The 13,597-nt window shown below is 43.4% G+C and overlaps 1 protein-coding gene across 1 annotated transcript; it reads left to right on the forward strand.

Moving 5' to 3' along the window:
* Positions 1–3,478: 3,478 nt before the first annotated feature.
* On the forward strand, positions 3,479–6,737 carry SPINT3 (serine peptidase inhibitor, Kunitz type, 3). Its single transcript, XM_012657898.1, has 2 exons — positions 3,479–3,554; positions 6,628–6,737. Exons 1-2 carry the CDS (start codon positions 3,479–3,481, stop codon positions 6,735–6,737), a joined length of 186 nt encoding a protein of 61 aa, XP_012513352.1.
* The last annotated feature ends 6,860 nt before the right edge of the window (positions 6,738–13,597 follow it).

Raw genomic sequence — 13,597 nt, forward strand, 5'->3', positions numbered from 1 at the left:
TAAGAATAACAACTATTGGATGTCAAGCAGGGGGAAGGGGGGAGGAGGGGACGGGTATTTGCATACACAAAGAGTGCAATGCGCACCATCCAAGGGATGGGCATGCTTGAAACTCGGACTTGGGGGGGAGGGGGAGGCAAGGGCAACATACGTAACCTAAACGTCTGTACCCCCATAATATGCTGAAATTAAAAAAAAAAAAAGAAAAATGTATTTGTCGTATGTACAAAGCAGGCCTCCTTTCTAAGTCCTTGTTCTCCCGTTTGGTAACGTGGGATGATAATTATACCCATCCTAAGGACTTTTCATGAGAATTTAATGAGACAGGGCAGAAAATTACCTGACACACAGTAGATGCTCATAGGATGCTTGTCCCCTTCCTCCTTCTAGAAAGATAAAGGTCATATGGAGGTTAGAACCTGAATGGGGAAACCTTTTTCTTTCAAAATCCCATCCTATGTACTTTCCCCATCCTACACCACTCAAATTAATGGGTCTCAATCAAAAGTAATTAAATATTCTTTACACACGCACACACACATGTTGTTGACACAATCAGACCTCTTTGATGCGTATAAGTGCTAGATAACTAGCGAGAGCTGCCTGCTAGCTGCTCTCATGCGTTTTTAATAAATCTTACACTTGCCCTTCATTGTCTGGAATCACAGTAACACTGCCACCCAGGTCCACTGGGGAAGAGCCAGGTCATTGGGCCATAACCAAAGATCCCCAGGGCAGCCCAACCACAGGATTCCTGCCTTTCAAAGGCCAGATCCTCTCACACCCACCTACAAGCCCTGTTTAGCCAAATAGGTACAGGCACACCTCATCAAGCACTGCCCCCCAGCACACTGAGTTCATATTATGCTGCTAATGTTGGAAATGTTTTTATAAATGTAACAAAGTATTTATATCTATAACTCTTCTGCAGGGTTTCCTAGCCTTGGCACGATTAACATTTGAAGCCAGATGTGGTGAGCTGTCCTGGGCGTTGGAGGATGTTTAACAGAATCCCGGGCCTCTACCTACTAGATGCCGGTAGGTGCCTCCGACCCCTGAGTTGTGACAATCAGAATGTCTCTTGACATTGCCAAGTAAGTGTCCCTGGAGGCAGAATAGCCCCCCTCCCCTGCTCTCCTGAATAGTGTGTTTAAAGGCAGCTTCTCACTTCCTGGTCAGCTGCTCCAGAAAAGGCAGCGCTGTGGTAAGCTCCCAGCCTAGAAGCATCGACAGGCAACTCTGCCTAAATGGCAAATGTCAGTCTGTTCACTCCTTAGAGGCCTCCTTCTGCCATTATTTTGTTTTCTGATGAAAAAATTTGACCACCCAAGAGGGCCAAGGAAGGAGATACCAGGAATAATGCTGATGGACCCACCAAAGTGTAAAAGGAAGACCAAATATGGTGCTGATCCAGTTAGCAGTCTCGTTTCCAAAAGGCACCAGCCACACACACACATTCCCTGCAAGTGGCATGTGCGTATGTGTTGCATTCGCAGGGTATGAAGCATTTGAACAGTCACCGAACACTGCCAATTCTGGGAACTACGCTAAACCAACACAATTAATCGCAATTTCTAGATGAGAAAACTAAGGCTTGAGGAGGTTAAATGACTTGCCCAAGGTCAAGAGCAGCTAGACTTGAATCAACCTAAGGGTCCATCCCTGGATGAATGGACAAAGAAAACGTGGTACGTATACACAATGGAATACTCGGGCTTTTAAAAGAAGGAAATCCTGCCATTTGCAACCACATGGATGAACCTGGAGGAATTATGTTACATGAAACAAGCCAGGCACAGAAAGACAAATACTGCATGATCTCACTTATAAGCTGAATCTAAAAAAGTTGAACTCACAGAAGCAGAGAGTCGAATGGTGGTTACCAGGGTCTGGGAGGTGGGAGGAACTGGGGAGACGTTGGTCAAAGTGAACAGAATTTCAATTAGACAGGAGAAGTAAGTTGTGAGATCTATTAGACAGCATGGTGACTATAGTTTATAACAATTTATAGTATACTTGAAAACTGGTAAGAGAGTAGATTTTAAGTGTTCTTAGCACACACAAAAAAAATGACAATTATTTGAAGGAATGCATATGTTAATTAGCTCGATTTAGCCAGTCCACAATGTATAGATATATCTCAAAACATCATGCTGTACACCACAAATATACAGACACTCCTCAACTTAAGATGGGGTTACATCCTGATAAACCCACTGTAAGTTGAAAATATCATAAGTCAAAAATGCATTTAATACATCTAACCTACTGAACATCATAGCTAGCCTAGCCTACCTAAATATGCAGGCTACTATAAAAACACATTAGTTGGGCAAAATCATCTAACACAAATTCCACTTTATAATAAATTGTCAAACGTCTCATGTAATTTATTGAATATGGTACTGAAAATGAAAAACAGAATGATTATATGGGTACTCCAAGTACTGTTTCTACTGAATACCTATCACTTTCACACCATGGTAAAGTCAAAAACCATAAGAAGAACCATTGTAAGTTGGGGACTGTCTATACACAATTTTTGTTTGTCAATCAAAAATAAATAATAATAAAGAAAAGAAATATATGATAGAATGATTTTTTAAAAAGAATAGCTGGACTCAAGCACAATCCCAGACTTCAAATCTGAGGCTCACTAAATCCCACTAAAGCTTTGTCTTCCAAAAAACTCAGATCTCTAGAGGATCCAGGAAACAAGGCAGATGGGAATATGCTGGGCTTTGGTGACTGGGGTGTGTCTCTAGACAGAATGACCCTCTGGACCAGACAACACTGGGCTCTCCTTCCACACTGTGCTTTTGACATTTCTATATAAATATACTGTGTCTGCTCCTTCTCCAAGTAGGTGGCTTTTTCTGGCTTCCAGACAACGTGTGTGTGTGTTGTGCCCATAATTCCCTGGGAGCATCTAGACGGGATGGAGGCAGCACCTAACACTATGCCTGGCATACTGTGGGTACTTGGTAAATGTTTGTTGAATGAATAAGTGACACCAAGGCATTGGAGCTGGACAGACCAGGGTCTCAGTCCCGGTTCTGAAACTAACTTGCTATCCATGTGACAATGATCAAGGTAGTTTAATCTCACCTACAAAATGGGGGTTCTTATTCTTGTGGGATTCTCATGTGGATTCAAGGGAGGCAATGTGTGAAGAGTATTTTGTGCAGTTCCTGGAAAAGTAAAAGCACTAAAACATGGTAGCTGTTTTTTTATTACTGTTAAAAGGGCTTCCACCCTGGAGTGGCAGTGAAGTGGCCTTGGTAGCCAGGTCATACAAGGCTAGAGGGAGAAAGGCAGAGCTGAGCTTTGGCTGGACACCCTGTTCCAGAGGCAGCCCTACCCTAGAAACAGCAGGAATTAAGAGTGAGTGAGCTGGATGTGGGGCAAGGCCCCTCCCCTAGCTTCCCTTTCTCCCTAAAATGGCAACCCCAGGCTGGGCCACTGTCTGGGTGGCACCATGCGGCTCCAGGCCCCTCCCCCATTTCTCCTGATTCTCACTCTCTGCTGGGAGCTTCCATCAGAGTTAGAACAAGGTTGATGTGGAATGTGGGATCTCAAAGAGTAGACTGGGAATAGAGTGGGGGTGGGGGGCAGAAGCACAAAGAGAGTTCACTTCTTATCTCACAGAATAGGAGTCAATTCAATTCATCAAACATATATTGGGTGCATGCGATGTGTCAGGCGCTGTCCTAGGTGCTGGGCTTAAAGCAGTGAGCCAAAGACCCTGCCTTTGTGGAATTCTAATTCTAGTGGGAGAGAGACAGACAGTGCATAATAGATGGCAAAAGTGCTTAAGAAACAGAAAAAGCTGAGCAGGGGAAGGGGCCTTCAAAGTCCGGGGTAGGCCTGGTGGCGGGCAAGGAGGGATTGAGAAAAGGAGACATGAGCCAGAATCCGAGGGTGAGGGACTTAGCCAAGTCGGCCCTACTTATAGGCAAAGGCTCCTTCCTGGACCACTCTCTTTGTGGAAGCTTAAAATCTTCAAGTGGGGCTGGGCGCGGTGGCTCACGCCTGTAATCCTAGCACTCTGGGAGGCCAAGGCGGGTGGATCGCTCAAGGTCAGGAGTTTGAGACCAGCCTGAGCAAGAGCGAGACCCCGTCTCCACTAAAAAATAGAAAGAAATGATCTGAACAACTAAAAATATATAGAAAAAATTAGCTGGGCATGGTGGCACATGCCTGTAGTCCCAGCTACTCGGGAGGCTGAGGCAGAAGGATTGCTTGAGCCCAGGAGTTTGAGGTTGCTGTGAGCTAGGCTGACGCCATGGCACTCACTCTAGCCCGGGCAACAGAGTGAGACTCTGTCTCAAAAAAAAAAAAAGAAATCTTCAAGTGGAAGTGGGGAGGTGAAGCACAGTGTATTGAGATCATCTGCTAGACATGGGGACAGTAGGAATGTTCCCTAGAGATTCCCTTTTTAAAAATGCATATTATAATATACAAAAAGGGAGAGAGTAAAAATTTGTCAAAATCACCTTCCAGAGATTATCACTGTCAATGTGAACAGCCTTGCACATATAGCTCTCTGCACATATGTTCATGGAGCCATATAGATTCTTACATATAAATGGAATTTTAAATCTCCCAGTAACCCTACAGGCCAGTGGTGCTCAAAGTGTGTCCTCCAGTCCAGCAGCTGCAGCTACAACTGAGAATGTGCTAGTTCCCAGTCCCTCCTGGCCAGAAACTCTGGGGGTAATTTTCACATAGTCTATGTCCTGACGAGCCTTCCAGATGATTCTGGTTCACATTCAAGTTTGAGAACATCTGTGGTAAGGAAAGGAATGTGGTGGTTAACAGATGGGCATACCTGTAGTCAGACACACCTGGGTTCAGGTCCTGGCTCCACCCCCTACGAACCCTGCTTTAGCCTCTCTGAGCTTCAGTTTCTTCTTCTGTAAAATAAGGCTAAGGATTTTATCTACTCCACTGAGCAAATGGTCTGATGTACGTAACGCTTTCAGTATAATTTAGCTCTCAATAGACTCTTGTCAAGCACTCAGAACAGCTTTTGCCACACTCAGAACACACACACACACATACACACACAGAAACATAAACACATACAGGGTGTCATCAACCCCATTACATCAGAAAGAAAACAGGATGAGTGATTTTCCTGTGGTTTAATGGAATAGAAGAGCAGAGAGGCAGGACTGAGAAAATTAAAAAGCAGGTGGGACTCCGGCCCCTACAGAGTCACCTGGAAGGGTTCAAGGACTGATGCTGCTGCGACAAGGATGTCTTAGGAACACGCCAACCTGCCCCACTCCCCCGCTCATCTTGACTGGACGAGCTATTCTGCCTCTTTCCCATTAGCCTTCACCCTTAGAATCAGCCCTGCAGGTAGGAGGATAAAACAGAGCCCGAACCTTTGCCCTGCCTAGGCTGCTGCCTGAAATTTCACCACGGCAATGGTCATTCATCCATCCATCCATTCATTCTACAAGATTGATTGAAAACCTGCAAGCTGGACCATGCTGGGTTTGATTGTTGGTCCTACCATGTTTATTGTTGTTAAAGGGTCCTACCACTTCCTAGCATGACATTAGAACAAGTGCTTCTTTTCTCTGACCTTAGCTTCTTCACGTCATATTGGAAGTCGTAATAGCTACCATGCAGAGTAACTTCAGGGGTAAAACTACTCACATGGTGACAGAAACATGAAAGGAGGACACAAAGAAACTCGTAACCCTGCCTCAGAGGAGTTCGTGGCCATTGTTGTTTTCCTGTTAACGAATATTTGCTGAAAACTAAATGCCAGGCCTATGTTAAGCAGTAAGGCTGCAGAAACAAGTATGATGAGGTCCCTGTTCTTAAGAGTCTTCTTGGTTAAAAAAGAGAAAGTGATTAAGAGCAGCTACTATTTATTGATTTATTTTCTATTTACTGATGTTTCCACTGATTATCTCTACATCCCTTGATAAGCCTAAGATGTGTATATTACACCCCCATTTTACAGTGAAGGAAGTTTAGTGTCAAAGAGACAGGTTGTCTGTCCAAGGTCACATAGCTAAAAAATGATTGGGACAAGTTTGAACCCTGTTCTCAGATTCAAAGCCGGTCCTCCTCTCATCATCATAGGATATGGACTCGAGAATTTACTGTGAAACAGGAGGTGGAAGCCTGAGAGATGTTACTCATTAAATCCTAGTAAATCAGATCTGGAAGTTTGCTCAGAGATGATGGAGTTCAACTCCTTAATTTTACAAATGAAGACACAGAGACCTGGAGAAGTTAAATGTATGTAACATCACACAGTAGCAAGTGGCAGAACGAGTATCTGAATCCACCTGAGTTGGAGTCTCAACTCTAGGATTTTCACCACGTCAGGCTACTCCCAGAAGTGAAAATGTCAACTCCTATGTAGATGCACAAGGCCATGGCTGGGTGGGAAGAGGTACAGAGCAGAGCTACGGTGAACGGCCTCACAATTGTGCCCAGGGCTATCACAGCCCCTGGCATATGGGGCAAACAAGGGGAAGGTGATGGGTTTGGCCTCCTTCAACCACTTTCTCTCCTCAGACCCTAGCAAAATCCTCTTGCCAGGTGTATGCTGTCTTCCTGCAGGAAAGGACATTTGTCAAGCCTCCTTCCAGTGATGGTTTTACAACTTAAAACCTCATCAGTATGAGATGTTTTTCTATGGAGGCTGCAGAGGCAACAGCAACAACTTTTTGAAAAAAGGATGTGAGAAAGTCTGCAAGGTCATCTGATTTCCTAATAAGAACACAGCCTTCCATGGAGTCAGGATTGTTCTAGGGCCATAGAAGGCATTTTTGTGAACAAGAGATGCATTCCTCCACCCCCAAATTTATTCTCCCTGCTGTGTTCATAAAATGACTTCATCTCTGTGCCTGAAATTATACAAATGTTGCAATCATGTTTAAAATCTCAAGACCTTCTTTTTAAAATACATGCATATGTACAAATACACTGGGGAAATTTAGAGAAGCCATTCACACCTTAGTACAAATTACTACATAGCCCATCGGAAGAAAATGTTTTGAAAGACATGGAGGTGAATTTGGAAATCTGGGGCATGGTATTAGAAGGGCTTACATTGGACAAGGAGGAAATTTCTGGAATCCTATGAAAAAGGAGACAAAGAAACATCAGAAATGAGGAAAGAAAGGGAAATGGGGGGAGAAACTGAAAATGTTAAGGCCACTTTTAATAAAAGTTAGTTAATTTTTATGAAACCCCTTATCTATTAAGGGTAAACCACATCTTCCTGCCACGGGCTATGTGAGGAGAGGAGCAAAGAGCCCTGGTCCTGGAGTCCCTTGGTTTGCCTTAAGCAACACCAATTGCAACTTGGAGGGAGAGGAGAAAAACACAGGGATCATCTGGTTCGTTCATTTCAAGAGGAAGAAACAAAGCCCAAAGATGGGCAAGGATCCTTTAAAATCACAGAGTGGAAATGAAACAGAGGCATCCTTGACACTCCAAACTGCCCTTCCCACTGCACTGCAATGCCCACCCCCTGTAATTTTCCCAGACTTCATCTGGGAGGGAGGACAGAACTGAAGATGGAGCACTCAGGTGGGCACTCTCCTTTATCTACCATTCTGATTCAGGGTCCTCCCCTCAAGTCCAAGCCAGCTGCTTGCCATTGCTCAAAGAGCAAGTGCCATCTATTGTGCCAGGCACTGAGGTAAGCTCTTCACAACCAGCACAAATATACCTCAGAGTGACTCTGAAAATCAGATTGGAGCCATGCTACTCAAAATGTGGTCCAAGGACCAGCAGCCTCTAGGTCACCTGAGAAATGCAGAATTTCATAACTGGCATTGTAACAAGATTCTTGAGTAATTCATGGGCACATTCAAGTTTAGGAAACAGTGGTAGATGTGGAAGAAAGGATAAAACAAATCAGGAATGTTTCCAAGGCCACACAGCTGGAAAGCGACAGAGCTGGTCATTGAGCCCATGTTGGTTCATTTCCAAAGTCCATGGTCATAACTGCTATGCCGCACTCCTTCATGGATCTCAGAATTTCCCCCATGGGGCTGATTTCCAGTGAACAGTTTTATTAAAAGACTTTTAAAACACCAAGTTATGTTGCCAAGACAACTAACACACCCCACCCTTTTCTCATCTGGCTGAAAGAGGGACCAGGCAGGGCCACTGTGAGAATGGGTGGCCAATTGGAAAACACTGAAAACTGGATGCTTGGATCTTCTCTGGGAAGAATCAGAGGCAGAATTGTAAATGTCTTCCATGGACACTGTTCTTTTTCCAGCCTGGAGAGCCAAAGTCATGCCAGCCTACAGAGGATTCCACAAAGGAGAGACTGACTGCCGCATTCCTAGATCCTAGGCTACATCCCACCCACCCCCAAGTTCCCTTCCCCTTCTCAACATCTCACTGTGGGTAATATTCTCCATGGCAAATGCTAATCAGATATTCTGCCTCACCATTATGTCCTAAAAATTCCTCAATTGTTCAACATCTAAATCACCAGCTCCGAGCTCTATCTCCCACCCATGAAAGCATCAGAACTCTCTGGCCTTGGGATTCAGGAAAAGAAATCATTGTCTCAGTAATCCTAAAGTCTGCATTAACCACCCCCCCATCTCATGTCTAAAACTACATCACTGTATCAACACTCAACAGCACCCTACAGCTCCAGACAAGACATATATCTTCAGAGTGGGTGGAAGGCAAGGCAGTCCATACACCCACGTGTCACTTACCCACTATTCACCCACCCTCTGGTGGTCCACAATCGTCACCCATTTTTCACAACTGAAATCACCTCCTAACTGGTCTCAGGGCTTCTGCCCTTGCCCCCTGCAGTTTATTCTACAGAACAGCCAGAAGGATCCTTTTATGCCCTGGTACTCCTCTAGTCACAATCCTTTGATGGCTTCCCAGCTAACTCAGAGAAAAAGCCAAAACCCATACAAGTACATAGTCCCCCCCCATCATTTGCAGTTTCACTTTCCACAGTTTCAGTTACCTGCAGCCCAAAAACATTATATAGAAAACAATAGAAATAAGTAATCTGTAAGTTTTGAGCTGCACACTGTTCTCAATAGCATGATGAAATTTCTTGCACGGGGATGTGAATCATCCCTTTGTCCAGAGTATCCACCCTGTGCACACTCCCCACCCGCTAGTCACTTAGAAGCCAGTTCAGTTATTAGATTGACCGTCGCCCTTATTTTACTTTATAATGGCCCCAAAGGCACAAGAGTAGTGATGCTGGCATATTATCATAATTATTCTATTTTATTATTAGTTATTATTGTTAATCTCTTACTGTACCTAATTTATTAATTAGACTTTACCATAGGGGTGTATAGGGGAAAAAACATAATATTAATATATAAAGGGTTCAGTACTATCAGGTTTCAGGTATCCACTGCGGCTCTTGGAACGTATGCCCACAGGTAAGGGGAGGGGACACCGAACTTGCCTCAGGTTCCCACTGGTGGGCCTCCAGTAGATGCTGTGGGACAGCACCCATATTCCCCTTCAGGAACGTACCCATTCCCCCAGCTACTGGGAGTTTGGTATTACAGCTGTCGGTTCTCGCTGAGTCCCTCTACTCCTCTACGGAAGCCAGGAGTCCAGATCCTACCTCTCCTTGCTCACTGGGGGCTTGAGTGTGAGCATGTGACATGGACTCAGCCAATCAGATGCTCCCTCCCTGGACTTTGGCTTGGAGGGTGCGATGCAAAGATCCAACAACTGTTGAGAAAGTTTTTACAGTGGGGGTGGGGATGGGGGTGGTGGAAGTCTAGGGGTCACAGAGCATTAAGTGCCTGGCAGTGGCAGTGCCATTTATAGCAAGGATGAAACTCTGCTACAAACTCAGATATGCTGAAAATGTAAGTCTCTAATATATATATATATATACACATATATATATGTTTGAAAAATTGGCCTGAATTTCATTTTGAGCTCCCATTTAACCAGGTAATGAAAATTGATCTCTTTCATTTCGTTGTTTTTGGCCACTATCTCCCCCCAAAGTGTGCTTCTACATTCCAATGCACTTCCTTAATTCCAATGCATCCAATGCTTGATCCTTCATATATACACACTTTTTTTTTTTTTGAGACAGAGTCTCACTTTGTTGCCTGGGCTAGAGTGAGTGCCGTGGCGTCAGCCTAGCTCACAGCAACCTCAGATTCCTGGGCTCAAGCAATCCTACTGCCTCAGCCTCCCAAGTAGCTGGGACTACAGGCATGTGCTACCACGCCCGGCTAATTTTTTTCTATATATTTTTAGCTGTCCAATTAATTTCTTTCTATTTTTGGTAGAGACAGGGTCTCGCTCTTGCTCAGGCTGATCTCGAACTCCTGAGCTCAAACAATCGGCCCGCCTCGGCCTCCCAGAGTGCTAGGATTACAGGCGTGAGCCACCGCGCCCGGCCTATACACACTTTTTCATTCCTGCTGAGTCTTCAGATATTTTTCCGGCAGGTAACTACTGCATCCTTCTCATCTAAGGGAGCTCACTCAGTGACTTGTGTTCTCTGAATGCTGCTCCCTAGAACTGAAGAAATACCCGGCTGCTCTGCACCACCTGGGCAATAGGAAATTCAGTGGGACTCTAAAATCCCTGTACTGGTCACCCCATGTACCAATTTCTGAACTACCCTGAGAGAGTTCTCAGTTCCAACTGTCCCCTGGTTTGTGGAAGTATACCCTGGCTATGATCACTTCTCTTAATTCTCAAATATACCTGGTACTCTAACCACCATCGATATCCCTTGGTTCCCTTCTAACTCTCTTCCTTAAACTTCCAATGGGGAGAATTTTATACACCTGCTGGAGAAGACAGAAGGGAGCAGGGGGTGGTAAAACCTGGTTCTGATTTACCATATGTTCTTCTCTTTTGCACCTTCTCTTTTGAACTCTACAGGCCAAGAATTTAAATATTTTGTGAATTACATTCTGCTGTACTGTCCCTTCTCTAGCCATGAAGTAGAATGCCCAGCTAGTAGGGTGAGGGAAAGATCAAAGAGAAGTAGACCTACAGGGATAAAGCTTCAATTAGCATCTCAAAGTAATATTCCTCTGCATATGCCTTTAATTACTTTTTTTTATGTATACAAAAAATCATACAGTACTATTTTCTACCAGGATGTTTTTCTACCATGATTTTTATATAGCATTATATTATAAACATTTTTCCCAGGTCAATGAATATTCCTCAGTGTCATTGTTAATGGCTATATAATATTCTAACCTACAGAGCATTGGAATTTACATAGTTTACTTAGCTTCCAATTATTCATTATTGTAAAATCGCACAAGGTTAAACACAAACATGGTGTTTAAACATACTTTAAAAATAACATCTTCTGATCCTGGGAAGGAACAAATTGCAAAACAGAAGTCAGCTCTGTTCCAGTGGGTGCAGCCCAGACATACCCCATTCTGTACCCCCAGGGCAGGAATTTAGGGGAACTCTCACAGGGGGAGAGGGCAGAGGCAGTCCACAAGGACCACAGGAGCTGGTACAGGGAATCCTCCCCTAATAGGATTCATTTTTGCCTAGGCTCATCACCTTGGCTGAATGTGTAAGAACACACTGCAGGGCTGGATTCTCCCCAGGACAATCCCTGAAATCCTTCATCTCCACTCTCCATTTGTGTTGGGACAAAACAATTGCAGCCTCTCCTCTTCCTGAATGAGTTCTGAAGAAATGAAAAGAAAGACAGAGAGGAAACTGACATGTAAAATTTAGTAGACTCCAAGACAGGGCTTATTTGGAGATAACTGACAAATTAAGTATAGGAAAGGTCTTAGAGATCATTAGACCATCAGAGCTAGAACCCTGATTTTGGGAAGAAAGTGTTTTAACTACATCAGAGTAAATTCTGACCACTGAGAGGAAAGATTGGTGGTGAAAAATCAGAACAGATTATGGTAGATCCATTGAAAGTCAGATTTGAAAGATCAGATTCCATTGAGTGGGTAAAAGGCCACCAGCTTTTACCATCATCTGGTTATGATGGGTTGTAAGCTTGGACAAAGGTAGCCACAATGAGAATTCAAAGAAAAGAATAAGAAGCAATAAAAACACCCTGATTTGCTTTATGAAAGTTTTTCATTTTCGTGTCTCTTCTCTCTATATCAATAAAAAGGCCACACTGCGGGGAAAAGGGTCTTAGTTCTTGGGTCTCTTCCCTTTCCCCTCCTTGCCTGTATCTGTTCACAGGTGAAAGCTCAAGGCTTGTAGTGCCTGGTCCCAATGAGTACAAATACCCAAGTGGTTCTACATCACCAAGTCTGGAATCTAAGAGCTGCTGTGTTATAAAAGATGCTCAGATGGGAAGACAGAGACAAATTTAACAAACTGTGCCAGAGGCTAGTGGGTGCTAGATAAGCTACATGGGTGCTGGGAATAACACTCCTTACATAGTATTGAGATCTCATTAAATTTTTAATCTACACATGCTGGAAAGACATCTTCCAAATGCCCCTTGGGGCAGTAGCAAGCTCCTTAAGTCCTTTAAAAGTGTCTCTGGGAAGAATAAAATAAATACATGGGATAGTTAGAGAACAATTTAGGATAATACATTAATGCAGATTTATAGCCTGCTCTTACCACTTAACAATATTAGGTGGTTTTCCTGTATCATTAAATATTCTGCAACATAATTGCTAAAATATGTAGCACTTTCCTTGTATGGAGAGATCATAATTTAATTAAGTAAGCTTCTATGGTTAAATATTAAGGTTGTTTGTGGTTTCTCCATATAATAAGTAATGTTTTGAGGATAATAAATCACTGTGGGCATTTCTGACTGTTCACTCATGATAGATTCTAAGAAGTGGAATTTCTGGGTCAAAGTGGACATGCATTTTAAAAGCTTTTGATACACAATACCTTCCTTTAAATTTTTAATAACTACTATTTATGAAACACTTATGTCAGGAACCAACCTAAGTGGTTTACACATATTATCTCATTTAACATTCCCAACAGCCCTAAGAAGAAGATTCTAGTAATATCTGTGTCTTATACATGGGGAAGTTGAAAGTGAGGAAGATAAATTACTTGCCCAGAATAACAAATTATCAAGGAATGAAGCTGGTGTTTGAGCAAAGTCCAATTCTAGGGCTAATGCTTTTAATCAGTTTTCTATCATTAAAGTTCAGCTCTGCCACGAGCAGCCCAGTCCCTGTTTACCTCTCCATCCCATAAAATCCCCTGAACCTCTCCATGCAGGCTACACAGAGATATCCTGGACCTGCCTGCTTCTGCTTCTTCATGGTAACATCTTATGGATTCTTGAAAGCTGTGACTTTGTCTTACACATTTCTCCTCTATACTGAACCAAGAAAAATGGCATGCACAGAATAAGTACTCAACAAGTACTTGTTGTTCATTTTGTAGACATACCGTGGAGGAAAGGAGGGATCTGGGATTTATTTTTTAGCATTAAAATGTTAAGCTATGAGTCTGAGCCATGATTTTCATCATCTCTGAATTGTGGAAGGAAGAAAGGATAGGTGGGAAAGTGGAGGCTAAGGGTAACTGCCTCTTGGAGGTAAGACACTCCAGTAACTACATGGAGTAAACATTGGTGTGGGACATTGGATGGAAATCT

This window comes from Propithecus coquereli, unplaced genomic scaffold, assembly GCF_000956105.1.
Source record: "Propithecus coquereli isolate 6110/MARCELLA unplaced genomic scaffold, Pcoq_1.0 Scaffold566, whole genome shotgun sequence".
Classification (NCBI taxonomy): Eukaryota; Metazoa; Chordata; class Mammalia; order Primates; family Indriidae; genus Propithecus; species Propithecus coquereli.